This window comes from Heterodontus francisci, chromosome 20 (assembly GCF_036365525.1).
Source record: "Heterodontus francisci isolate sHetFra1 chromosome 20, sHetFra1.hap1, whole genome shotgun sequence".
In the NCBI taxonomy this organism is placed as follows: Eukaryota; Metazoa; Chordata; class Chondrichthyes; order Heterodontiformes; family Heterodontidae; genus Heterodontus; species Heterodontus francisci.
In genome coordinates this window covers 66,854,528-66,882,019 of record NC_090390.1, presented here as the reverse complement: position 1 = coordinate 66,882,019, position 27,492 = coordinate 66,854,528, and the positions used below count along the sequence as shown (strand labels likewise).

The 27,492-nt window shown below is 45.1% G+C and overlaps 1 protein-coding gene across 1 annotated transcript in view; it reads left to right on the top strand.

Moving 5' to 3' along the window:
• The window catches only part of LOC137380705 (docking protein 1-like), a 31,526-nt gene extending 20,539 nt beyond the window's left edge, over positions 1 to 10,987 (top strand). Inside the window, exons 4-5 of the mRNA XM_068052972.1 lie at positions 5,326 to 5,498; positions 9,637 to 10,987. Of these exons, the coding sequence (XP_067909073.1) occupies positions 5,326 to 5,498; positions 9,637 to 10,710 (1,247 nt within the window). The 3' untranslated portion in view covers positions 10,711 to 10,987. The remainder of the gene's footprint in view (positions 1 to 5,325; positions 5,499 to 9,636) is intronic.
• The last annotated feature ends 16,505 nt before the right edge of the window (positions 10,988 to 27,492 follow it).

Here is a 27,492-nt window from a genome sequence, read left to right as displayed (position 1 = left end):
AGATTGCCCCACCAGAGGAAACATCCTTTCTACATCTACTTTGTCAATCCCCTTAATCATCTTATATACCTCAATTAGATCTCATCTCAGTCTTCTAAATTCTAGACAGTAAAGGCCTAAACTGCACAATCTCTCTTCAAAAGACAAACCCCTCATCTCTGGAATCAATCTAATGAACCTCCTCTGAACTGCCTCCAATGCAACTACACCCCTCCTCGAGTAAGGGGACCAAAACTGTACGCAATACTCCAGGTGCGGTCTCACTAGTGCCTTGACAGTTGCAGTAACACTTCCCTACTTTTATACTCTATTCCTTTAGCAATAAATGCCAAAATTCCATTTGCCTTCCTTATTACCTGCTGTACCTGCATACTAGTTTTCTGCGATTCATGCACGAGGACACCCAGATCCTTCTCCACCGAAGTACTCTGAAGTTTCCCTCCATTTAGATAATAGTTTGCCTTTCTATTCTTCCGACCAAAATGGATAACCTCACACTTATCCATGTTAAACTCCATCTGCCTAATTTTGGTCCGTTCATCTAACCTATCCATATCCATTTGTAAATTTCTTATTTCTTTATTGCAACTTGCTATCCCACCTATTTTAGTGTAATCTGCAAATTTGGCTATAGTACCTTCTATCCCTGCATCCAAGTCATTAACATAGATTGTAAATAGCTGAGGCCCGAGGACTGAACCCTGTGGCACCCCACTAGTTATATCTTGCCAACCAGAAAAAGACCCATTTATCCCGACTCTCTGTTTTCTGTTGGTTAGCCAATCCTCTATCCAAGCTAATAAATTGCCCCTAACCCCATGTGATCTTACCTTGTGTATTAACCTTTTGCGCGGCACCTTATCAAATGCCTTCTGGAAGTCCAGATATACTACATCTACAGGAACCCCATTATTCATTTTGCTTGTTGCATCTTCGAAGAACTCTAGCAAATTAGTCAAACATGATTTACCCTTCATAAAATTATGCTGACACTGATGGATTGCGTTTTGACTTTCTAAATGTCCTATTGTTACTTCCTTAATAATGGATTCTAACAACTTCCCAACAACAGTTTAACTAACTGGTCTATAGTTTCCTACTTTCTGCCTCCCTCCCTTTTTGAATTAGGGCATTATAATAGCTTTTTTCCAATCCACTGGAACCTTTCCCGCATCCAGGGAATTTTGGAATATTATAACCAATGGATCCACTGCCTCTGCTGCCACTTCCTTTAAGACCCCAGGATGATCCCCAGATCAGTCCCTGGGGACTTGTCTGCCTTCAATACCAATAGTTTGCTCAGTATTTTTTCCCTAGTGATGATGATTGTTCTAAGTTCCTCCCTTTCTATAACCTCTGCATTACCTGTTACTATTGGGATGGTACTGGTGTCCTCCACAGTGAAAACTGAGGCAAAATACTGATTTAGTGTCTCCGCCATTTCTGTGTTCCCCTCTTTTAACTCCCCAGTCTCATCCTCCAAGGGACCATCATACACTTTAGCTACTCTCTTCCCTTTTATATACTTACAGAAGCTTTTGCTATCCGTTTTTATATTTTGCGCTAGTTTTCTTTCATAATTTACCTTTGCTCTTTTTATTACTTTTTTAGTAACCCTTTGTTGACCTTTAAAAGTTTCCCAATCTTCCAGCCTGCCACTGGCCTTTGCAATATGGTATGCCTTAGTTTTTGTCTTTCTGTTATCCTGAACTTCCTTGCTTGTTTTTTCTGCCTCATAGGGCGGCACAGTGGCGCATGGTTAGCACCGCAGCCTCACAGCTCCAGCGACCCGGGTTCAATTCTGGGTACTGCCTGTGTGGAGTTTGCAAGTTCTCCCTGTGTCTGCGTGGGTTTCCTCCAGGTGCTCCGGTTTCCTCCCACAGCCAAAAAGACTTGCAAGTTGTTAGGTAAATTGGCCATTATAAATTGCCCCTAGTATAGGTAGGTGGTAGGGGAATATAGGGACAGGTGAGGATGTGGTAAGAATATGGGATTAGTGTAGGATTAGTATAAATGGGTGGTTAATGGTCGGCACAGACTCGGTGGGCCGAAGGGCCTGTTTCAGTGGTGTATCTCTAAATCTAAATCTAAAAAATCTAAATAATCTTTTTTCCCTCTGGAATATATTTTAGTTGGGGGGAATTGAATATCTCCTTAAACATCTGCCACTGCTCATCAACTGTCCTACCTTTTAATCTTCCTGCCCAGTCCACTAGGGCCAAATCTGTCCTCATGCCTATGTAATTACCTTTGTTTAACTCCAGATCTAAGTTATAATGGTGTTTTTAGATTCCTATAATAATGAAGTCAGTAAAAGCAGTGACTCTTTAACCTCTTAGATTATTAATCTATTTAGTGCTGAGAGATATAATATGCTCTCAGACACAAGTATATTTGAGAATAGAAAATATATCCAATAACACATTTTCTAATGTGAAAAAATACAATTCCTTATCTATTATAGAAAATATATCGTACCAATACAATTAGGTCAACCAGAATGTTACCATGTCCAAAGTAACAATGGAAATAAAAAACCTCAAAGCCTTCCACTTCTAGTTGTAATCTAAAGATGTTTCAAGCAATGCAATTTTTAATGGAAATTACAAACTACCACTATTGCATGCTATTTTAAAACAGCATTTATTGTTACACATAGTACTGTTTCTTTCATTACCTCTTCCTTCCTCCTGTTATAGACACTTGATGTTATTTTCCATTGAGGTCAATGCAGCAGCAACAGATATACATACAAAATTGTTGCTCTTAATGACGTTATAAGATCTTCAATTGTAATTGTAAAAGCTTATAGTTAACTTAATCAGTTATTTTTATCTATTCTTGAGGGTTCTCTTTCTTCTATAGATTTATAAACTCAGAATACAGAAAGTAAACAACTACAGCCGCATCACATAATTCTAAAAGAGACTAAATGAATTTGTCTTTAGAGATAAGAATGATTCTCTGTTACAATTGTAATTAAGAAAGAAATAACTTGAATTTATATAACGCCTTTCAAGATGTCTTAAAGCACTTTACAACCAATGAAGTACTTTCAAAGAGTGGTCAGTATTGTAATGTAAGAAACACAGCAGCCAACTTGTGCACGGTCAAGTTCCACAAACAGTAATGAGATGTTTCTTAGTGACATTGGTTGAGGGAGAATATTGGCCTGGGTAGTGGGAAGAACTCTCCTGCTCTTCTTCAAAATAGTGTGATGGGATCTCTTACATAGAGGGCAGATGGGGCCTCAGTTTAATTATTCACCCAAAGATCCACACCACTGACAGTGCAGCTAGCCGAGATTTTGTGCTCAAGTTTCTGGAGTGGGATGTGAACCCACACCTTCTGACTCAGAGGTGCAAAACTGAGCCACAGCTGTCACAATTAAAGTTGGTAAAAAAAAAAGCTGTGTTTTAGCAGATTGATAGTTGTGCCCAGAAATTTAAATTTTATTTTGGCTTTGGTGGTAAACAAGCTTACAAAATGATGCCAAGAATAAGGACTGGATTCTCCTCAATGATCCTGCCCTAGATTTGGCTAGGTAGCACAGAAAATGAAGGAAAATTGGCCAATGAGGCCTACCCTCATATCTTTGTCCTGACCTCAGTTTCCACCTCCCTCCCTAATTGGGTAAACCGTTGGCTGCCCCTCACTGCCCACCACATGTAAGTGTGTCAATGCCTAAGGGAAAATGGCTCCAGGTAAGTCACCCAGTTTCCCTGCTTACAGCCACTGGCTTCAAACACAGCCCCTGGCATCCTTAGGTTGTTGCCAGGAGTGAGAGCACCTAGTAGTGGTCTCCTCTCCCTCTGTATATGCATCAATCACTATGACCTGAGTCTTTTGCTTGAAAATAATCACATTCTTCAGTTCCAGTGTTTTCCTTCTGAGTGCTACAGAGGTAATCTTGTTGCAGTGATTTTTTTTTATATTTCTAAAACCGTTGCAGTCCATATGGTGAAGGTATTCCCATAGTACTGTTAGGTAGGAAATTCCAAGATTTTGACCCAATGATGAAGAAGAAATGACAATATATTTTCAAGTCACAATGTTGTACGACTTGGAGGGGAATTTGAAGGTGGTGTTCCCGTGTGTCTGCTGCCCTTTCCTTTTAGGTGGTAGAGGTTGCAGGCTTGGGAGGTGCAGTTGATGAAGCTTTGGTGAATTGCTGTAGTATATCTGGTAGATGGTACATACTGCAACTACCATATACTGGCGGTGGAGGGAATGAGTAACCAAAGGAAGAAACAAGAAAAGAGAGGATAGCATAGTCTTGCAGAAAAGATAAACCAGGAAAAATAAATTATAAATTGACAAAATGTAAACAGGCAATGCTTTAAGATTGACTTATGGATGGGAATTTTTACTCCCTAATGAAAGTGCCAATAAAAAAAAAACGACAATGTAATGAAGTTAGTAAAAACAATATTCAACAGAACAAGTGAATAAATTCAAGTATGAATGTGGATTTTATCAAGGAACAATTAGCTATTGTGGTTATCTTCAATGATGTAAGGCAGATGGCTATTTTAGTTGATTTTCAACTTAATTTAAGAGAAAAAGTACTTGTCTGCCATCCTCTGCTGAATCATTCATAACATCAGTTCCACAGCTTAGGGCCTTGGCAGCTTAAGGCACAGCTGTCAATAGTAAAGTGATTAAAATCCGGTGTGTTCAAGAGGCCAGAATTGGAGGAACAGAGATATTTAGGAGGGTTGCCGAGCTGAAAGAGATTAGAGATAGGGAGGGGGCAAAGCCATGGAGGGATCTGAAGGCAAGTATGAGAATTTTAAATTCCAGTCGTTGCTTAACCGGGAGCCAGTGTAGGCCGTCCAGCATGGGTCATGAGTGAATGGAACAGTGCGAATTAGGTTCTCTCTCTGCTGTCCACGTCCTAAGACTTGTAACAAGGCACCAGCTGTAAGGGATTGTATAGATGATGGCCCTGGCGCTAACATCCAATACAAGGACACCAGCACCTTATACGATTGGAATGTAGACTCCACACACTTGTTAACATGGTGCAGAATGCTCTGAAAGTATTTCTGTTTTGAATGCAGCATCACAGAGATCTGGGTCCCATGTTTGTGCAGCTGCTAGAGAAGACAGTCTCCTCCTCTGTTAACAGGCCTCCTTTTGGCCCTCAGTCTGCTACTTCTGCTCCTGCATGAATCACCGCTTTCAGGATGGGAGAAGAGAAAAGGGAATATGAGGGGAGACAAGGGGGAGTATCTTTACAAAGCACTGGCAATGGTCAATGTTGCATTTTCACTCGACCCATAAAATTGATGAAATTATTGATTTTACTTTTTTCATTTTCAGTAAATGAGTATAAAGTCTCAATAAGAAGAACAGATGCTTCAGAGAGATGTGAACTCAGTGGAATGTATCTTCTCAAGGCAGACAAAGATGCACTGATTTTAAAATCTATCAGTCCTGAGCATGTAGTATATGAATGGCCTTATATGTTTCTAAGAAGATTTGGCGGTGACAAGGTACCCTTCATTTATTTTTAAATTACAAGCTCATATTTATATAGGAGTCACTACAGCACAGAAGGAGGCCATTCGATCCATTCAGCCCATGCCGGGTTTCTGTAGAGCCATCAGTGCATTCCCCTGCTTTATCCCTGTGGCCCTGCAAGTTTATTTCCCTCAAGTGCCAATCCAATTTCCTTTTGAAATCATTATCTCCACTTCCATCACCCTTGTAGACAGCGGGTTCCAGGTCATTACCACTCACTGCGTAAAAAAGTTCTACCTCACATTCCCCCTCTATCTCTTGCCCAGAACCTTAAATCTGTCTCCCCAGTCCTTGTACTTGAGCTAGCTAATGGAAACAGCTTTTCTTTGTTGACCATATATAAGCCTGTCATGATCTTGTACAACTCTATCAAATCTCTCTGCAATTTCCTTTACTCCAGGGAGAACAACCTCAGGTTCTCCAACCTGACCTTGGAGCTAAAATCTCTTATCCCCGGAACCATTCTGGTAAATCTCCTCTGCGCCCTCTCAAGGACCCTCACATCCTTCCTAAAGTGTATTGACCAGAACTGGGCATAAAACTCTAGTTGTGGCCTAACCAGATCTTTATGAAGTTTCAGTATAACTTCCCTGCTTTTGTACTCACTATCTCTATTTATGAAACCCAAGTTCCCATATGCTTTGCTAACTATTCTCACAATATATCCTGCCACCTTCAAAGAGCTATGCACATGAACTTCCAGGTCCCTCTGTTCCTGTACGCTTTTTTGAACAGTGCCATTTAGTCGATATAGCCTATCCCTATCTCTTCTACTAAAATGCATCACCTCACCTTTGGAGTAGCACAGTGATTAGCACTGCAGCCTCACAGCTCCAGTGACCTAGGTTAGGTTCTGGGTACTGCCTGTGTGGAATTTGCAAGTTCTCCCTGTGACTGCGTGGGTTTCTGCTGGGTGTTCTGGTTTCCTCCCACAGCCAAAGATTGCAGGTTGATAGGTAAATTGGCCATTGTAAATTGCTCCTAGTGTAGGTAGGTGGTAGGAGAATTGAGGGGATGTGGTAAGGAATATGGGATTAATGTAGGATGAGTATAAAATGGTCGGCAAAGACTCGGTGGGCCGAAGGGCCTGTTTCAGTGCTGTATCTCTCTATTAAATTCCATCTGCCCTTTGTACTAGCTTATTCCCGTTCCAGTTCTTTATTGTGTGTCCGGTATGTTAAATTGTTATGTACAACTTTTATGAAATAGTCGTTTGGTAGAACTTGAGTATTGCTGAAAATAGAGACATTGGGCTGAATTTTACGCCCCCCCCCCCCTCCCCAAAGAGAAGCTCCCACCTCCACATTACGCAGGGCGGCTGTGGTGAAAAACTACCCTCCCACCGCAGGGCAATCAAAGCCCTTAAGTGGCCAGTTAACGCTCACTTAAGGCCTTCGCCCACCATCACGGGGATTTTACCCTTGGCCGGTCAGGTGGCCCAGGCCCAAGAAGAGCCGCCTGACAAAAGCAGGTGGCTTTCTGTCGTCTGGGGAGGGGGCCCTCATGATCAAGCACTCTGTGCCAGACAGAGGGCCGCCTCGATGCCCTTCTACCTCCAACACCCAACACAGCCCCCGTCCCCCCAATTGACCACCCTTGCCTCGCCAGGCCCCAACCGATTGCCCCCGTCGAGGCCCCAAATACTTACCAGTTCTCCGGGGATCCCCGGCACTGTCTGTCTTCAGCTGGGTTGCAGTCCCAGCAGTGGCCACCGCTCTTGGTGGCACTGCTGGGACAGAGAGCTGCCGGCCTGCTGATTGGCTGGCAGCTCCATTAGGCAGGACTTCCTGCCTCAGTGAGGTGGAACATAGGAGTCCTACCTCAGACCAATTAAAGGCCTAGGGACCATAAAATGTGGTCTGGATCCCCAGGCCAAGCGGAGGCGGGTTCGCCACCGACTTCTCAGTCAGTGGACAGCTCCCGTCTGCCGAGGGTAAAATTCAGCGCATTCTGTCAAAGCTTTTCGTCTTACACTCATCAGGACAATCTGCAAGAATACCAATGTAAGGGAAAACAACACATTTATACTGTATGAGAAGAGAGTGCTGATTGGTAGAGGTGTTGCCATGGAGAATGCACCAGTTAATGGTGACTGACAGTTAACTGCCAAGCTTTGTTTGAAATTTAAACCAGACAGCTTGACTCTGATGGTCAAGGCATTTCCCTGAGGAATGAACCAACGAATAGCTGTCACGTACTTTGTTTCGCTGAAAGAGGCACAATGCTTGTACATATTATTTCTGTCTGCAAAGAACAGGGCCGGTGTATTAATATATGTAGCTTCCAGTACGTGCAAATGTGCCATACTGCAAGCCCTACTGACAATCTTAAATTCATTGTCAACATAATTCTTAGCACACTGAGGATTATTTAGCAAATGTTGTCCAATTACCGAATCACGTTGCGAACAGAAGGGACAGGTTGTTTGATATGATCTGCCAGTCTTTGGGATGTACAGCCTATATACCTAGCATCACACTGGCATTGAAATTCATATATCACATTACCATTTGTGTGATTGGCAGGATGTCTTTTTGGCTTGACGGCAGCATCCTACACCACATGTGTTGCTACTGCACAGTAGCAGCATGAAACAGCTAGCTTCACCTGATGCTCAAACCTTTGGGATACATTACCCTTCCAGAGTAATTTGAGGTAGACAGGGGACTTTTCGGGGCCGAAAATGATGGCCTTAGGCCCTTCATGCCTTGACCAAACAGAGTCAAGCTGCCTGTTTTAAATTTCAAACAAAGCTTGGCAGTTAACTGTCAGTCACCATTAACTGGTGCATTCTCCATGGCAATGCCTCTACCAATTAGAGGTAACTTGCCAACCAATCAGCATTCTCTTCTCATACAGTATAATTTTGTTATTTCCCTTACATTGGTATTCTTGCGGTTTGTCCTGATGAGTGCAAGATGAAAAGCTTCGACATAATGTCTCTATTTTCAGCAATATTTTTATCAAATAAATAACTGTCAGTCATGTCATTGTTCAGTAGTACTCATTGAATATTATGCCATCTCAGTTTAGTATGTTGAGATTATCATTCAGAATTTGGTGTCCTACTGTTTTCCACCAGGTGGAAGGGCATGTGAATATGGATCTTGGTCAAATTTCCACTAATCCATCTCATTCATCCCCTGTTAAACTGGGCAGAAAGATTTTCCTGAGTGAGGGCTTAGTCCGTATGCACATTGGGGAATACATTAGGGAATTCCTGTCATCAAGAGGGAGCCCACCAGTGTGAGAGAGGTGATGCAGGGAGGAAATTGGTCTGAGCAGTGCCAATATGGTAGGAGGAAGCAAGCGCACATACCATGTCACCCACTATATTGGGTAAGAGCAAAATAAGCATTCTTTACCCATGCTTGAAGCAAGCATCAGGCTCCTTATTTACATACGCAAAAGACCTAATGCCTGTTTGAGATCGCTCCAAGGTTGGTTTGTACAGAGGCAACCAGTGCCAGCGCACTCTAGGGAAACAAAGTCAAGGGATTTCCTGTTGGACCCAACCAAGAATGTAAGTAAGTTACCTTAATGTGGAACTTGACGCCACATTAAAGAAATCGATTGCAGGTGCTCCTGGCTCCAACGCATACCGCTCACTGGCCCCGACCCCTGTACTGTCAGCCCCTATTTCTCCACTCCTTGGCCCCTCAATTCTCAGATCCACAATCTTCAGTTCCGTATTCCCTGGACCAACCAGATCCCTGAACCCACTTAAGTGAGGGCCATGGTGACACTAGCAGTCGCCAGAATTTTCACTACTCTTTACTGTTGACCTCTGATGCTGCACTAGTTCCATTATTATGAGGGTCAAAGCTCAATCTCTGTGGAGCAGAGGGCCTCACCATTCTCACACAGGGAATGCACCCTACACCTTTCTGGGCCAATAATGCTATGAAAACTGAAAGGTATATTTTGTTGTTTTTGCAGGCAAAATGTAAAGTATTATTTCACAATCGCATACTCCCAGTAGGGAGCCATGCTGGGCGTGATCAGAAAATTGGGGCTACAGTGTGAACCCGCTGGCAGAATAGTACTGCAGAATTAATACTATAATGTTTATACAATGATTTTATGTGTAGTAATGTTTACATTTTTCAGAGAATGTTTTCAATTGAATCTGGAAGAAGGTGCAAATCTGGTCCAGGCAAGTTTGAATTCGAAACTAACCAAGGGAAACAGATTTTTATGTCTGTAAATGCTGCTGTAATGACGCAAAAGACCAACAATGAAGAGGAACAGTGCAATTCTGATCCTTTAGAAAGTTCCAATTTTTTCCCTGTAGATTCTGTTCCTTATAAGCCATATCCAGGTAGTACAAAGCCTCACAAAGAGCATGCTGCTGAACATAAATCTCAACTATCCAAAAAGGTATCCTCCATATCAGATGTTTCTGAAGGTATGCATCGTTTGTGTTATGACACTTCCCCAGATAATCAGGCACGTAGTCCACTAAGTAAATCACCAGTCAAGTTTCAGTACAGTTTTCCATCATCTCCTCTATTTGCATCACATGGTGAAGTAAATTCTAAATTATCAGCAGACACAGTTGAGAATAGGGCTACACTATATTCAGAAAGAGGTCCAGGAGGGGTTCATCTGACACTCCCTCTGGAACCACCAAACAGTAGTAAATCCATACCAAGACAAACAGGAAGACAGCAAAGTAGCTTTACATCTGACAGAGGGGATACCCTACCACACAAAATCAATGAGCCTTTTTTTAGGTTTCCCAGCAAAATACATTCACATAACAATGACATTTTTTTTTTTGAAAAGAGTATTCCTTCTATTGTGATGACTGAGCATCCTGAATCTCTTTATGATACTGTGTACAGTGGATCCAATAGGCCAGAATGCACAAACGTATTTCATCAAAAAACAGATCACAAGAAGAATGAACACATATATGAAATTAATGATGATTCTTTACTTTATGAGGATGCAAAAGAATTAAGTGAAGCATGGAAAGTGCAAGGCAGACAGAATGACTCCCTAGGTTATGAATATCCATACAATCCTTCTGCAGATGACTATGCTGTACCAAAACAGACAAAAGGTGCTCCTCCCAGACCACCTAAAAAGGTACCATCTCCAAGAGGAAGCATGCAAAAAAGTGATTATGTCAATGTAGACTCAATCAATTACAATCGGCATTCATTCAATGGCCCATAATTTGTAAAAATGACCCATCAGAAGTAATGTCTGTATTTTATAATACACTTAAGGGGAGTTTATACCAGTACCAGAAAAAAATCTGAATATTGTGTAAATATGAATTAATGACTACTCTGGCAAATATTCTAAGTTTTCAAAAATTCTATTTATGTATTTGTAAGAAATATATATATCACACACACAAACATCACTGTCAGTAAACATACTATATATAATGGTTCATGCTGATGTCTTGCATTTTGGAAAAGCCAATTGGAAAGGGATCATTTTTGTGTATATTCATGATTAAATAATAAAACGTTTGTTTTTTACTTCCTGACTTACTCTTGTATTTTTCAGTCGTGAAATGAAAACAAAACCTAGATTTTCAGATCTGAATAAACCAATAATTAAAATTAATACATCTGTTTACCCCTTTTAAACTTAAACCTCATAATTATCTTTTCATTATTAATAACATTTTTGGCACAATATTACTGTGGAAGTTGTATTAACATCTAATAATAAATGTAAGCAATCACTGATAAATGTGTAATAAAAACAAGAAATGCTGGAACCTCTCAGCAGGTCTGGCAGCATCTGTGAAAAGAGAAGCAGAGTTAACGTTTCGGGTCAGTGACCCTTCATCGGATGGCCAATAAAAATCTTTAAAAGGTTAAAAAAAACTCAGGCAAGCTTACTGCAATTTTGATGGCACAATGACATTGAGGTATTGCAACAATCAAATGTCTCTTGTTAACACTATAGGGGAGAGTTTCCATGCCATTTACAGCACAGTAGTTTTTTGAGCAAAAAAATGGGACTCATTACATCAATTTCCACCCGAAAATCCATTCCAAATTCCCTCATGCTTTTTGGTCCTTCCTGAATTCTGCATGCATTGTCCTAGGTGATCTAATTTAAATATATAATGGGGGCACTGCAGCATTCTTACAGTTTCAAAGCACTCTGAGTAGCCGAGACAGGCAGTAGTGTGAGTAGTGAGGAGTTTTTGAGCCAGAAGAGTGTGAAGAGTTTCGGTAGCTTTAACTGCAGCTGTGAACCATTTTTGAAGCAAATATTTTGGGCATTCTGCCCACATCTTGCTTCTCACTGATTCTGAAAGGGTGCAACCACCAGGAGATTTTCACCATCTGCCCACCACACCCACAGTGAGGGATTTTCAGGAGCAGGTGTGTCTTTCTCTATGGGCATAGCCTTGAATGCCATTACCATGGAGAAGGAATAACAGCAACACAGGACAGGGCAAAGGAGAGTTGGGTAGCATTCGCTGCAAGGGGAATCAGTGCACAGGCCATCATTAAAGTCTTCTCTTCTAACAATCTACCAGAGCCTTACCTCCTTCCCCCATGCACACCCCACTCCACTTATCACCAACTTACAAACAAAGGAATATTCCTTCATTCCAGTATCCAACTTACAAAGTGACACATCAGATCTCTTTGCCCCTACATAACTGTGCCAAAACTTATTACCTACTTGAATAAGTAAGCACCAAATAAGTGCGCCCTTTCCTGCATGACTCTAAACTCTGAATAATAAAGCACATTACAATAAATTCCAAAGTAAGCAGAAGCCAACTTAATCTTTCCTAAAACTGTGCTTCCCCTGGATGCCTATACATGCACCTATGCACCTTCCACCTATTCTAGTGCTTCCATTGCATTCAATCTGAAGTCCAATATCATGAGAATTGATTGTGTGCTACAGCTCATGTGCTACAAAAGAATCAGGGCCCTGGCAGGGAACAACTGCTAGCTGCATCTCTGGAACTTGTTCCTAAGGAGCCTAGTGATGCATCCCATATTCCATTGTCATGGTGCTTTGTGGGAGAATGCCAGACGCCTAGCAAGTGCTGCTGTCCTGAGAGACTGCAACATCAGGAAAGTCAATTTCAACCATTGTTATTCACTGGGCCATGGATCTGTGTTCCCATTGATCAGCAGCATGGCTAGTTTAATGGTAGTTATCAGATCCTGAAAGCCATGAGAGGCAGCAGCATATATCACAGTCATCAAGGTACTGAAGCCAATATTCAGTTTTCTGTTTGTTCTCTTCCATATTGCCACCAGAGCTGCAGTCTGCACTTCTATGGAGAGGAAGACCCAGACTGGTCTCTGACTGCTTATTAGGTGGGGATTTACTGTAGATTACAATGAAACTGTCATAAACACTATTGGTGCTTGCAATGAAGAACTAAACTTTTCTGCTGTTTCTGCAAATGAGAATGGTAGACTCAAGAGTTGGCAGTTGCCGCATATAAGGGACTAACCTCAGAACCTGCATATAGGTGAGTTGTTTCTCGAACATTCTCCAGGCAATGACAAATGAGTTCTGGGTTCCACGGCCTCTCCTTCTCCGTGGCCGCCACTGGAAAGGTGGCACATCTCACCCACTCCCACTCCCACTCCTCTGGCTCCGTTGAGCTCCATAAATCAGGCAATTACACATCCACACTGATACTATCTAATTTCTTCTGGATGACAGTATCTGAGTAGGAATGAAGAATCAAGTAATCCAGAGGATGACAGAAGGTGAGTTGACACAGATAAAGGTAGAGGAACATGGAGCAGTATACCCTGCAGGAATTCATGAATGAGCTCGAGTCCAACTTCATCTTGTTTGCTTCCCTTTTCATCACCATCCACCTCAACATCATAGTCATTCGGAGATAGGTGTGCCTCTTCCTCTTTATCATCTTCCTTGCTCTGTGCTCCCTATTGTCTTTAGGAAAGAGGAAAATAGATAAGAAAAGGTGAGCATTATCCCCTTGAAACTGAGACAGAGAAGTGGGTGAAAGCTTGTGTTTTGTTGATGCTTCACAGGGATTCTAGAGTGACAGTGTAGGGGTTCAGTTACTAATCTGGTGCTGGAAATAGGCCCTCAACCTCACCATCCCCCATGGCAAGAGTTAAGTGTCTCCCAATGAGCTCGATGGCCTTTGTATCATAGGGCATGAAATGCTTAATGTTGGGGATGCATTCTAGTGCCCTGCCTTTCACAGGCATTGTGCACCAAATTCTCCTGTAACAAGATTGAGTCAATTAGGGGCAACCTAGCAACATAATTTCACAAAGGCTCTGACTATAGACAAAGGACCCATTAATAACAAACACTTATATTAAGCAGGCCTGGGATGACTAGGGCACACAAATCAATAAGTTGAGTCTGCTGGTCTAAATCATGGCCTGGTATTGATAAGTTTGGAACCCAATTTGCACTGAAAAATGGGAGAAATGAGATACAAATCTGTTTTCATGAATTTTTAACCCTGTTTCTAATACTCACCCTAATTCCATAGCCTTTAATCTTCTCTGGTAAACATCCCATAGTATCTTGTCAAAGGCCTTGGAGAAGGACCTTGTAAAATCCATGTATACAACACCCACTGCATTTCCCCCATCTACCATGTTTGTTATGTCCTCAAAGAATTCTACAAGATTTAGTTTAAGAGCAGCAATCTCAACATGATGTTAGACAGCTCAGTTCACAGATCTGAAGCCCCACTCAGACACTGAACCCCTATGGTAATTATGTGATCTTGGTGCTTTATACCCTGATATACTCAAATCAATAAATGGTATGCCAAAATGTACCTTGTGATTTGGATGAAATCTTCCACAATTGGTACTGCTCTTGTAATGGCATTAGAATGGATACAGTCCGAATTATATATGCACTTGGTAAAAGTTTCATAGGCTTGATTTTTAAAGCCTGCCCGGGGAGGAAGCGGGTATGTGCATGATTTAAAGATCACGTTCTTGGAGATCGGTATTGGGTCCCACTACTTCCAGAATGCAAAGCCATTTTTAAAGGGATGCCAGGATGGAGGTAATGGCAACCCCACAAGCCTCCAATTAAGTGCCTGTTGAGCTCATTGATGAGCTCATTAACAGGCATGTCAGCAGTAGTTTTCAATTTTTAAAGGAAGGGAACATGGAGAATGCCGTGTCTGGAACACGGCAGGATGTACAAGTCATAAACACTGTGGGGGGCCATGAGGGTTATGGGAAGGGCTGAGTAAGATAATGCAGTGGCACAAAATAAAGCTCAGCTGCTCCAAAAGTGCCACAGAGAGGTAATTGCCGGAGCTGTAAGACTTGCTTTTATCAGTGGTCAATAGCAGGAATCCGGAGATGTGAGGCCACAGGCATCACTTGGGCACCTGGGGTTGGCAGGAGAAGGTCTGGTAATCGCACAAAGCCCAGCTGAAGGAGGCTTTATGGGAACAAGCTGCTCTGACATTGGACAGAGCAGCCAGGATGAGCTGCAACAGATGCAACTTCCTGGACAGCAGGAGACCAGAGGAGCACAGCAGGGGACTGCGAGGGGAAGAAGGCGCTACCCAAGACATCGGGTTTACCACCCAAGGGTCAGCTACCTGCAAATGACAGAGCACCAGTACTGTAGGAGGCTGCGCTTTACCAGGCAGATAGTCTTGGACCTGTGTGCTCTGATCCACAATGACCTAAGGCATCGTGGCCCCCACGGCAGTTACTTACCTGCAGTCAGCAAGGTCACTGCCCCTCTGAATTTCTATGCAACTGTCTTTTATTTTTTATTTATTTAGAGATACAGCACTGAAACAGGCCCTTCGGCCCACCGAGTCTGTGCCGACCATCAACCACCCATTTATACTAATCCTATATCCCTACCACATCCCCACCTGTCCCTATATTCCCCTACCACCTACCTATACTAGGGACAATTTATAATGGCCAATTTACCTATCAACCTGCAAGTCTTTGGCATGTGGGAGGAAACCAGAGCATCCGGAGGAAACCCACGCAGACACAGGGAGAACTTGCAAACTCCACACAGGCAGTACCCAGAATTGAACCCGGGTCACTGGAGCTGTGAGGCTGCAGTGCTAACCACTGCACCACTGTGCCGTCTTGTTCCAGGGATCAGCTGCAGACCTGGGTGGCATCTCGCAATTGTCAGCTGATCACGAGATCAGGCAGGTGACAGATCAGGAGAGTGGGAGCTACATCCAGTTTGACACAGATGGGCCAGCCTCGGCAGAGAGGGCATTGGGCTTTGCCACCACTGATGGATTGCCTCAGGACCAGGGAGTCATCAATTCCACCCAATTGCCATGAAGGCACCAATAGACCAGCCAGTTAGATTCCTGAACAGAAAGGGCTACTACTCATTGAATGTGCAGCTGGTCTATGACCACAGGAAGTGAATCTTGCAGGTCTGCATCTGGTTCCGGGCAGCTGTCATGACTTCTTCATCTTGCGAGAGTCCCAGGTGCCGCACCTCTACAGGCCCCCATCCAGACTCTGTGGGTGGCTGCTGGGGAATAATGGTTATCTTCTAAGGAGGTGGTCCCTGACTCCCGTTCAAAACCTAGACATGGACGTGTACAGGCGATGCAACCAGAGTCATCTCCTAACACGGACCTGCACTGACCAGACCATTGACGGCTTGAAGATACACCTCCATTGCCTTGACAAGCCAGCCAGAATCTCCCGTATCATGGTCGTCTGCTGCACTCCGCACAACATGACACTGGAAAGATGCCTGGAGATAGATGAGGAGGAGGTCTGGAATGCCACTCCACCTCAGAGGAGGACTGGGAGGAGAAGAGGATAGCTCCAGAGGTGGCGGTTTTCCAGGCCTTCCCAGACCTCAAGGTGAGCTGCAAGCTAGGATGGCAGCAAGGGCCACGTTGATTCAGCAGCGCTTCACCTGATCTCCCGAGCCCTTGCAGATGAGGACGCCACAACTCACCTTCCAGCATACAGAGCTATTTCACCGCTCGAGCCCTTAACTGCAAGGTCACATTGGCAGCCATGAGCATGCAGCTGGAGGGTTCCTCCATTCATCAACACAAGGCATGGGCACATAAAATTCTGAGGGCCCCATGTCCCCGCCATCTGCCCCACAAAGCGACGTCCCCCTTTTGAAATGAGACATCAAGAACACACATGCCAGATTGATGAAATAAAGAAATTATAACAGACAGATGTAGACAATAACACCCAGGTGACCCATTAAGTGAATTCAATGCCGTGGCACTTTCCTCTCCCTGTGGCAGAGAATGAGGTGTAGGCAGACTACTCCCCACTCTCTGCCACTGGCTGATATGTCTGTGTTTTCCGTCCTCATCTTGGAGGTGCCAGTGGGGGCTGCTATGCCTGCGTTGTGGCAGGGGCTGCTTCTGTCACAGGGCCCTGGTACATTTATGGCTCCTGAGTCGGAGGGGTTAGGGGCCAAAGTGTGACACCGGTGCCCCCTGAGGGGTGCCCCTTCGTCTGCCGCTAGGGTCATCTCAGCCCTTTCCTGGTATGCGTGGATGCTGGAAGCAGCACCAACTGGAATGCAGTTGGCATCCACTCCAAGCATCACAGTGCCATCAGCGACACGGAGCAATGCTAGTGTTTTACTCCTTCTGTGCATATCAGCATGCTGCTTCTGCACCCTCTCAGAGTGGTGCTGCATTTGGCTCTCCTAGAGTTTGCCCGATCTCTCAATGGAGGAGTTCATGTGATCAAATCCCTGAGTCATGACAGAGCGCATGCACCGCAAGGACTCCTCCATTGCTTGCCCCTGGCTCAAAGCCTCAGGGAACTCTGACCAACAGGAACTTATCTGCCTCTGGTTCTCGAAGAAGGCCGTCCTTGTCTGTGCATTCCATGGCCCAGCATTTTCGCCGAGCAGGGACTACCCACAGCTGACTATGCCTCGCCCTCCTCCTCCTCCAGTTTACAAGTGCTTTGAGGTTCACCCAGTACTCCTTTTTCTACGCTCGTCTGTGGCCCAACTAAGGTGAGTGTCTCTGTGCTGGTGGAAGGTGCCAAAGTATGATGTGACAGTGCTGGTTCTGTGGACTCCACCCCCCCCACCCCACCACCACCCCCCCCCACCCAAAACCCAGCAAGCATGTCGGCGACGGTACATCATGTCCACTTTGGTGCAGCTTTGCAACTGGCCTTGTGGGGAACACAAGATATTGGTAATAAAAACTGCACCTACTCAACAAGTCCCCAGCACAACCAACCCCACATGTGACAGTGGTCTCAGATCTACTGGACGCATTGGGCAGGAGTCTTCTCCATGCCCTTCACCTCAAGAAACAGCTATCCAATGACCCTGGTGCTCATGGCCTCCCATCTCCCCATTCCCAACCGAATGCCTCAAAGGCACCCTGGTGATCTCCAATGCCACCTCCTCCGCTGTTGTCAGCATATGGAGCTGGGCCACTCCACCTCCCATTCTGGCAATCTGTCCTGCAGGATGAGAAGAGAAATTTCATGAGTAGGCTGCCCTCCCTCATCTCTTCCAGCATGACATACACACGGGCTGATGTTCCCCTGAGTGACGTCCCCATTTGAATGCCGCCCCATGTGTGAGGTGACTGTGTCTCAGTGTTGCAACCGTTCACTTACTCTGACAATGTGAGGGAGAACTATGGACATTTTGTGAGGTCAGTTTATGTGCATTCTTGCGCTCAAGAGAGTTGGTGCCCAATGAACAGGATGCTGCTGGTCACTCACCGTACCAGACTGCAAGAGGTCATTGATCCTTTGTCTGCACTGGACCAAGGTCGTTTTTATGGGTTTCCGGCTGCTGATCTCTGCAGCCACCTCCATCCATGCCCTTGGTCTCACTGGGCAGATTTCTCCTTCCTGAGGCCAGGGAGGACGGCCCGCTTCTCTCTGATACTGCATCAATTAGTATCTCCAGCGAGGCATCAGAGAAATGCGATGCCGCCTGTGGACCCATCCCATGCCAACAGAGACCTTCTGATCTTCCTGGTGCTGCATCACTGAAGGCACCAGCTAACCCAGTCAAGGCTGCGCTTTCCTTTTAAGATTGCCCTCAGTGTCCTGTTCCTGCCTCCAGGATGCTTCCGGTGCCTCCAATTGGGTGTTGGACTCACACCCCAGCCAATTAACTTATTTCCATTTAAAAATAGTACCCTTTCAGGTTTTCTAACCCCATAACGAAAATTCAGCCCCATGAATCCATTAGGGTAAAATAAAATACACAATAGGTGCATACATGTGTAAGGAAGTATAAATAATAAATTATTATGAGCCTATTTGAATTAAGAGACTCTGTGAATATTGAACTGCATTAGTTAAAATGTTTCGCAGATGTAGTTTTGGAGTCCAACATTCGATGAATCAAAGATCCACCCACATGATGTATTTAACTGTTAAACAGAACTTCCAAGATTTAATTAGGGCTGTTACTTTTAATGTATTATTCTGTGGCCACAAGATGGCACTATCACATTACCTTTCTCACAGCCTCATCATCATCAATGTCTTCATCAAAACATTTCAGAAAGATTTGACACTGTAATGGCACTTGAGCTAACAGACAGGCTGTATATGTTGTGATGTATAAAGCTCGTGCTGATCAAAATAGTGGCATTTGTGATAAATTTACAAGGAAATGGTTGAAACCACAAATGTGTAATACAACATTTCTTGGAAAATTCTTGAATTACTGTAATTCCACAATATCATAATTACCAAAAAACAACCATTGTACCAGACACAGCACATTAGAATACTAATAAACTAAGTGGGCATAGGTTCAATTCCTTCTTTCTCAATCTGTTGAACTCCCAATTTTAGTTTATATTCCTTTGGGGAGTTCCCTGCCGAGCATCGGCATCTTCCTACAAGGCAAAATAAAAAAGACCTCTTCTGATAATTCTCACATAGCAAAGAGCCGTGTTTGCAGAGATCCTAGTGAGAGTTACCTGGCCACAGTCATAGCACGAAGACCAGTATAGCCTGGGGATAGCTATAACGGGAGAAAGAAGGATGAAATTCAAGGAATGGAAAAATTAAAAAACTGCACCATCAATATAATTGTAACATTATTATTTGCATTTAATGTAAAACATTAAATTTGTATTAAAATAAATCTTGTCACAGAAAACAAATGACACCGGCAATCAAAAACTTCTATCAGTAATCACCTACAGTATGAAAAGTTAGCAATCTTAGTTCATTTTTGGAGTGAAAAAGAAAGCAACATCGAGGGCCGAAGGGCCTGTACTGCGCTGTAATGTTCTAATTCTAATTCTAAAAAAAAAGCAATAGCTGTGAAATTTCCTCAGAACTTCTCCTGTTCCAAAGCTGTCAGCTCGTTCAACGTACAGCACTGATCCCATTTATGCATAAACTGGGTTGCTGCTGCACTTCTAGAGAAGTTATGGTAGTAGAAGGAGAACAAGTCCGAGGAAATTTCCACCCTATATTTTTATAGTATTAAATGTCTGTTGTATAGTGTAAACGTTCCGTGGTGTAACACTTTCTTCTCATGCGTTACTTGATCATTTCAAAGGGTGATAGAGAAGATACCCAACCAATATACGTTTGATGTTATTTTTGTGAGGCCAGGAGAAGTACAAAGAACAGTACAGCACAGGAACAGGCCATTCGGCCCTCCAAGCCTGCGCCGATCTTGATGCCTGCCTAAACTAACACCTTCTGCACTTCTGGGGCCCATATCCCTCTATTCCCTTCCTATTCATATATTTGTCAAGATGTCTCTTAAACGTCGCTATCATATCTGCTTCCACCAGCTACCCTGGCAGCACGTCCCAGGCACTCACCACCCTGTGTAAAAAACTTGCCTCACACATCCCCTCTAAACTTTGCCCCTCGCACCTTAAACCTATGTCCCCTAGTAACTGACTCTTCCACCCTGGGAAAAAGCGTCTGACTATCCACTCTGTCCATGCCGCTCATAACTTTGTAAACCTCTATCATGTCGCCCCTCCACCTCCGTCGTTCCAGTGAAAACAATCCGAGTTTTTCCAACCTCTCCTCATAGCTAATGCCCTCCAGACCAGGCAACATCCTGGTAAACCTCCTCTGTACCCTCTCCAAAGCCTTCTGGTAGTGTGGCGACCAGAATTGGATGCAATATTCCAAGTTTGGCCTAACTAAGGTTCTGTACAGCTGCAACATGACTTGCCAATTTTTATACTCTATGCCCCGACTGATGAAGGCAAGTATGCCGTATGCCATCTTGACTACCTTATCCACCTGCATTGCCACTTTCAGTGACCTGTGGACCTGTACGCCCAGATCTCTCTGCCTGTCAATACTCCTAAGGGTTCTGCCATTTACTGTATACCTCCCACCTGCATTAGACCTTCCAAAATGCATTACCTCACATTTGTCCGGATTAAACTCCATCTGCCATTTCTCCGCCCAAATCTCCAACCGATCTATATCCTGCTGTGTCCTCTGACAATCCTCATCATTATCCGCAACTCCACCAACCTTTGTGTCATCCGCAAACTTACTAATCAGACCAGCTACATTTTCCTCCAAATCATTTATATATACTACAAACAGCAAAGGTCCCGGCACTGATCCCTGCGGAACACCACTAGTCACATCCCTCCATTCAGAAAAACATCCATCCACTGCTACCCTCTGTCTTCTATGACCGAGCCAGTTCTGTATCCATCTTGCCAGCTCATCTCTGATCCCGTGTGACTTCACCTTTTGCACCAGTCTGCCATGAGGGACCTTGTCAAAGGCTTTACTAAAGTCCATATAGATAACATCCACTGCCCTTCCTTCATCAATCATCTTCGTCACTTCCTCAAAAAACTCAATCAAATTAGTAAGACACGACCTCCCCTTCACAAAACCATGCTGTCTCTCGCTAATAAGTTTGTTTGTTTCCAAATGGGAGTAAATCCTGTCCCAAAGAATCCTCTCTAATAGTTTCCCTACCACTGACGTAAGGCTAACCGGCCTATAATTTCCTGGATTATCCTTATCACCCTTCTTAAACAAAAGCACAACATCGGCTATTCTCCAGTCCTCTGGGACCTCACCTGTAGCCAATGAGGATGCAAAGATTTCTGTCAAGGCCCCAGCAATTTCTTCCCTTGCATCCCTCAGTATTCTAGGGTAGATACCATCAGGCCCTAGTAAGATCACAAAAATAATCTGGGCCGGTGCCAGCCCCAGACCCCCTTTTACAATTGCAGATTCCCCGCACTCACCTTTCTGCCGACCGAAGTGGCCCAAAATTGAAAGGCCATAATCGGGCAAGTTCCATCAGGATGCCCATTTGGTGCACCGCAGCTCACCATTCGCATATCAATGAGGCTGTAGCACAAAATCACTGCCAATTTGTCGCTTTGAGTACAGCTGATCAGCAAACACACTCTACCAGTTGGTCACCCAAAACTCAATAGATACTAATGTTATATTGAGCTCTATTTCTTCTCCATTCCCTTGATTGCCTAATTTTTCTCCACTATACTGTATTAATTTATAAATCTCTGTGGAACTGGAAAAAGTAATCGACCTGAAGCGTTAACTCTTTGTTTCCCTTTCCATAGATGCTGCCTGACCTGCTAAGTATTTCCAGAATTTTCTGTTTTTATATCAGAATTTCAGCAACATCAATATTTTGCTTTTGTTTCAGTCAGGAAAGTCATTTGTTACTGAAGAACAATAAAAATAGAATTGCATCACCAGTCAGTCACCCAGTTGTGTACTGTTATGGAACAATGGTTGTCTTCCCTTTAGACTGGCAATGAGCATCAGGCAACATCAGTGGCATCTGGAAAGAACTAAGGCATGCAGGTATCTAGCAACTAACAGCATCTCTCAGGAACGCTCTCACTGACGCTGTCAAGGCATTGAAATCCAAAATCTAAAGTGGCATTAAGACTAGCTCAATGTGCTTCAGAGACACAGATTTAGAAACCTTGTTGTACTGCAAGTTTCTACTGACAAGGATCAGTGGCTACTTTCAGCGCTCTGTATTCATCATTGACGTGTGCAGAAGCATAGGAACAAGTGAATGATTCGAAAGTTATTTCTGGTCTCTTGCCAGAATGATAGGAAAGCCCCCAAAAATTTGCAGGACCCCACAGCCTGAACAAGACATGCCGCACATCTGCTGGTCCATTTGAATCTCTAGCATACTGACATAAATAGCCTTTGAAATCACTAATATAAAATAAAAACAAGAAATGCTGAAAATACTCAGCAGGTCTGGCAGCACCTGTGGAAGGAGAAACAAAGTTAACGTTTCAGGTCAGTGACCCTTCATCAGAACTGGCAAATATTAGAAATGTAACAGGTTTTAAGCAAGTAAAGCGGGGGGTGGGGCAACAGATAACAAAAGAGGTGTTGATAGGACAAGATCACAGAGAATAACTGACCAGAAGGTCATGGAGCAAACGCAAACAGTACGTTAATGGTGCGGTGAAAGATAAAGCATTAGTACAGAGTGGGTGTTAATTGACAGAAAACTGAACAGCTTGGCCTCAAGTACAAACATTAAAATAACGACCGCAATTGTTGACAACATGATCGGTAGGTGGCGCTGTTTTGGCACATGCGCAAATACAGCATGTGCCACGAAAACGTCACAGCTTGCGACTGTAGCAGCTGCCAGGACTAAAGATGGCGCTGCTCAAAGAATCACAGAGATGAAACCTAACAAACACGTAGCAGAATACAATGGCCGGAGTGAGAGAGTGGAGTGGGCCGGGGAGAGCAGTGCGGGGAGACCAGCGGTAGCAGTGCTGAGGGGGGGGGAGAGAAAGAGGGGAGGGAGAAAGAGGGAGGGAGAAAGAGGGAGAGGGAGGGGGGGAGAAAGAGGGAGAGGGGGGAGAAAGAGGGAGAGGGGGGAGAAAGAGGGAGAGGGAGGGGGGAGAAAGAAAGAGGGAGGGGGGAGAAAGAGGGAGAGGGAGGGGGGAGAAAGAGGGAGAGGGAGGGGGGGAGAAAGAGGTAGAGGGGGGAGAAAGAGGGAGAGGGAGGGAGAAAGAGGGAGAGGGAGGGGGGGAGAAAGAAAGAGGGAGAGGGGGAGAAAGAGGGAGGGGGGGAGAGAGAGGGGGGGAGAGAGAGGGAGAGGGAGGGGGGAGAGAGAGGGAGAGGGAGGGGGGAGAAAGAGGGAGAGGGAGGGGGAGAAAGAGGGAGGGGGAGAAAGAGGGAGAGGGAGGGGGGGAGAAAGAGGGAGAGGGAGGGGGGAGGGGTAAAGAAGGGGGGAGGGGGAGAGCTGGGGGAAGTGGGGGGGAGGGGAGGGGGAGGGAGGAAGGGGAGAGAGTGGTGGGGGGGGAGCAGCGGAACAGAAGAGGAGTGCCTTTTTCTGTGCATGCGCTATAAACACAACAGCAAAAGACTTACTGGCCAGTCCCTGGACCCGGTGACACCAAGGTCTTCGCACGCTCGCTCCCCGCGGCTCTCTACGGCCTCTCGCTTCCGGCCCTCTCCATTCAGCCGTTCCCTCCAGCTGTGGATGCCCAATCCAGTTGCTTTCTCCCCTTCTCCACAGTACTTCAGGCATTGCAACTGTCTGGTCCCTGCATTTTGCATGCTCCCTCTCCCCACCCCTCCCTGCTCTCCCCACCCCTCCCCCTCTTCACCCCTACCTCCACCCCTCCAGCATAGTTGAATATCTGAAGTGCAGTTGCAAAGTCGGGGAAATAGCATCCAAAACAAAACCTCAACAATTCTGGGTTTAATTATTGAAAAGTTTTATTAAGTTCATTAAGTATCCGAGGAACTGCTGTGCATGGATACATGAGTGTTGTGTCCAGCATTCCCGTTAGACAGACAGGCCGAGTCTCTGCTATGCACAGCTAAAGAGATTGTTCCTGGAGAGCCTTGTGGTGAATGAACGCTTGGCTCTCTATTCCACCACTGTATTGTCCATGTGAAGAAGGCAAAGTCACAAGAGTCTGAGCTCAGTCTATTCTTGGTGAATGTTCCCCAAGCGCATCCCAATGTGCATTCCCAATTCATCCATAAATGCAATGTTCCTTTCCACATCGTGATGAGCTCCGCAGCATAATCCAGTTGCCTTCGTTGCTTGAATGCTGACCGTAAGTCTCGAGGATTGTTTTCTCGACGGCATGTTTTACATGAAAAGAAGAAAAGCAAATCAGAGTCAGAGCTTGCCTCCCTCCATCCACTGAAATTACTGTTGCGCACACCTTTTTAAGTTCTGCAGTGAAGGCACCAATTGATAACGTCGCCAATGAAGCACTTATTACCCACCTCAGATGCAGGAATCATCACATCCTTGCGTCATCTCCTGCACTGCCTCCTTTGCTGGAATGCCGTCCTTAAGTGTCAAGGATTGTTTTCTCAAGGGCACATTTTACATGAAAGGAAATAATGAAAGAACATCAGTGTCAGAGCTTCCCTCCCTCCAGTGAAATTACTGTTGCACATGCTTTATGCTCTGCAGTATAGGCCAATGAATCACTTAGTACCCACCTCAGCTGTAGGAGTCACGATGATGTAACTGCCCCTATCTCGTGATGGTTCAATGCTGCTCTCAGGGAAAACATGAATGATGTGAGGGTGCTGGAAAAAGAAGCACATTTCTTTTGGACTATGAACATAAAGCAGGCCATTTAGCCCAGCTGTTCCCTGCTAGTGGTTATGCTACTTGTGCGTCTTCCCATCCATTCCCATTTAATCCTGCCTACTATTTTCAGCATCATCTTCCATTTCTTTCACTCTTATCTACCTTTGCCTTAAAGCAACACTGAGGATGGAGAATGGTGTGGCTACACTCCCACCTCACCAGTTGTGTAAGCAGCAAGAGCATTCACATTTGTGCTACCACTGGACACGGCATGCTTGTTTCTTTTAGTGCTCAATCTCTTCTTGCTGAATATTCCCCAAGTGCTTGACCCCTTTGGACGCCTTCTCTGCTTGACAGGCAGCAGCTGGCAATTGCGGAGTCTCACAAGGCTCTGCATGGTTGTTTCAAGGGCGGATGGGGAAACATGTGGCTGTGTGTCCACGTGCACTGCTTGGATGGGTGCAGGAACAGGTGACTGTGTAACTGAACAGCAAGGAGAGGGTACCGCAGGTAGGGGAAGTGGAGCTTTGAACAGGCAGGAGTATGTATGGTCCATCAGATCATTAGGCCAGGGGGTGAAACGCTCAGGATCCATGGATTGTGGCACGCGATTGATGTCCAGCACATGGCCACCTCCATTCGAAGGTGCTTCTGAGCAATTGTTGGGCAAATTAATTGGCTCCATCTCATCAGCCAGTCCTTGTGTTTATGGCGCATGCACAGAAAAAGGCACTCCCCTTCTGCTCCGCTGCTCCCCCCGACCTCCCTTCCCCCCCGTCCCTCCCTCCTTTCCTCTTCCCTCCCTCCCTTCCTTCTTCCTTCCCTTCCCCCCCGTCCCTCCCTCCTTTCCTCTTCCCTTCCTCCCTTCCCCCCTCCCTTCCTTCCTCCTTCCCTCCCTCCCTTCCCCCCCTCCCTTCCTTCCTCCTTCCCTCCCTTCCTTGAAATGTTTTCAGACCAACTTAACAACAGGGACTGAAGCACATGCGGTGCCCCAGACAATGTAAATATTTTCAGAGCAACTTACCTTGGAACAATCTCCTCTGTCTAATAAAAATGAAGCAAATGTCCAAAATGACTAAATAATTGAGATAAAATGCCCGACGAAACCTCTCCTCCTTCCATTTTCAAAAACTCGCGCCGAAGCTTTCGGAAGATTGACGCACATGCGCACACGGTCTCAGGCCCTCTGCGCATGCGCTGCGGTCCGGATTGCCAGGTCCAGTTTGCGCATGCGCAGAGGCCAACCTGGCGTGTTCCCCGAGGAAGATGACGTTACGCGATGAGGTGCTGTTCCTTGAGCTTGCGTTGATGTTCACTGGAACACTTCAGCAATCCCAGGACTGAGATGTGGGCATGACAGCAGGTGGGAGTGTTGAAATGGCCAGCAACCAGAAGCGTGGGGTCATGCTTTCAGACTGAGCGGAGGTGTTCCGCAAAGCAGTAACCCAGTCTGCGTTTCGTCTCCCCAATGTAGAAGAGACCACATTGTGAGCAGCAAATACAGTATACTACATTGAAAGAAGTAAAAGTAAATCGCTGCTTCACCTGAAAGGAGTGTTTGGGGCCTTGGATAGTGAGGACAGAGGAGGTAAATGGGCAGGTATTACACCTCCTGCGATTGCAGGGGAAGGTGGCGTGAGAAGGGGATGAGGTGATGGGGGTAATGGAGGAGTGGATGAGGGTGTCGCAGAGGGAACAATCCCTTCGGAATGCTGGGAGGGGAGCGGAAGATGTGTTTGGTAGTGGCATCATGCTGGAGGTGGCAGAAATGGCAGAGGATGATCCTTTGGATCTGGAGGCTGGTGGGGTAAAAAGTGAGAACAAGGGGAACCCTGTCGTGGTTCTGGGAGGGAGGGGAAGGGTTGAGGGTAGAGGTGTGGGAAATGGGCCGGACACGGTTGAGGTCCCTGTAAATCACAGTGGGGGGAATCCTCGGTTGAGGGAAAAGGAAGACATTTCAGAAGCGCTGTCATGGAAGGTTGCATCATCAGAGCAGATGCGTCAGAGACGGGAGAATGGAATGGAGTCCTTACAGGCGGCAGGGTGTGAAGAAGTGTAGTCGAGGTCGCTGTGGGAGTCGGTGGGCTTATAATGAATATTGGCAGACAGCCAATCCCCCGACATGGAGACAGTGAAGTCGAGGAAGGGAACTGTCGGAGATGGGCCATGCAACGGTGAGAGAAGGGTGGAAATTAGAAGCAAAGTTGATAAAGTTTTCCAGTTTGGGGCGGGAGCAGGAAACGGCACTGATACAGTCATCAATGTACCGGAAAAAGAGTTGGGGAGGGGGCCTGAGTACGACTGGAACAAGGAATGTTCGACATATCCCACAAAAAGACAGGTATAACTAGGACCCATGCAGGTACCTGTAGCAACACCTTTTACTTGAAGAAAGTGAGTGGAATTGAAGGAGAAGTTGTTCAATGTAAGAACAAGTTCAGCCAGGTGGAG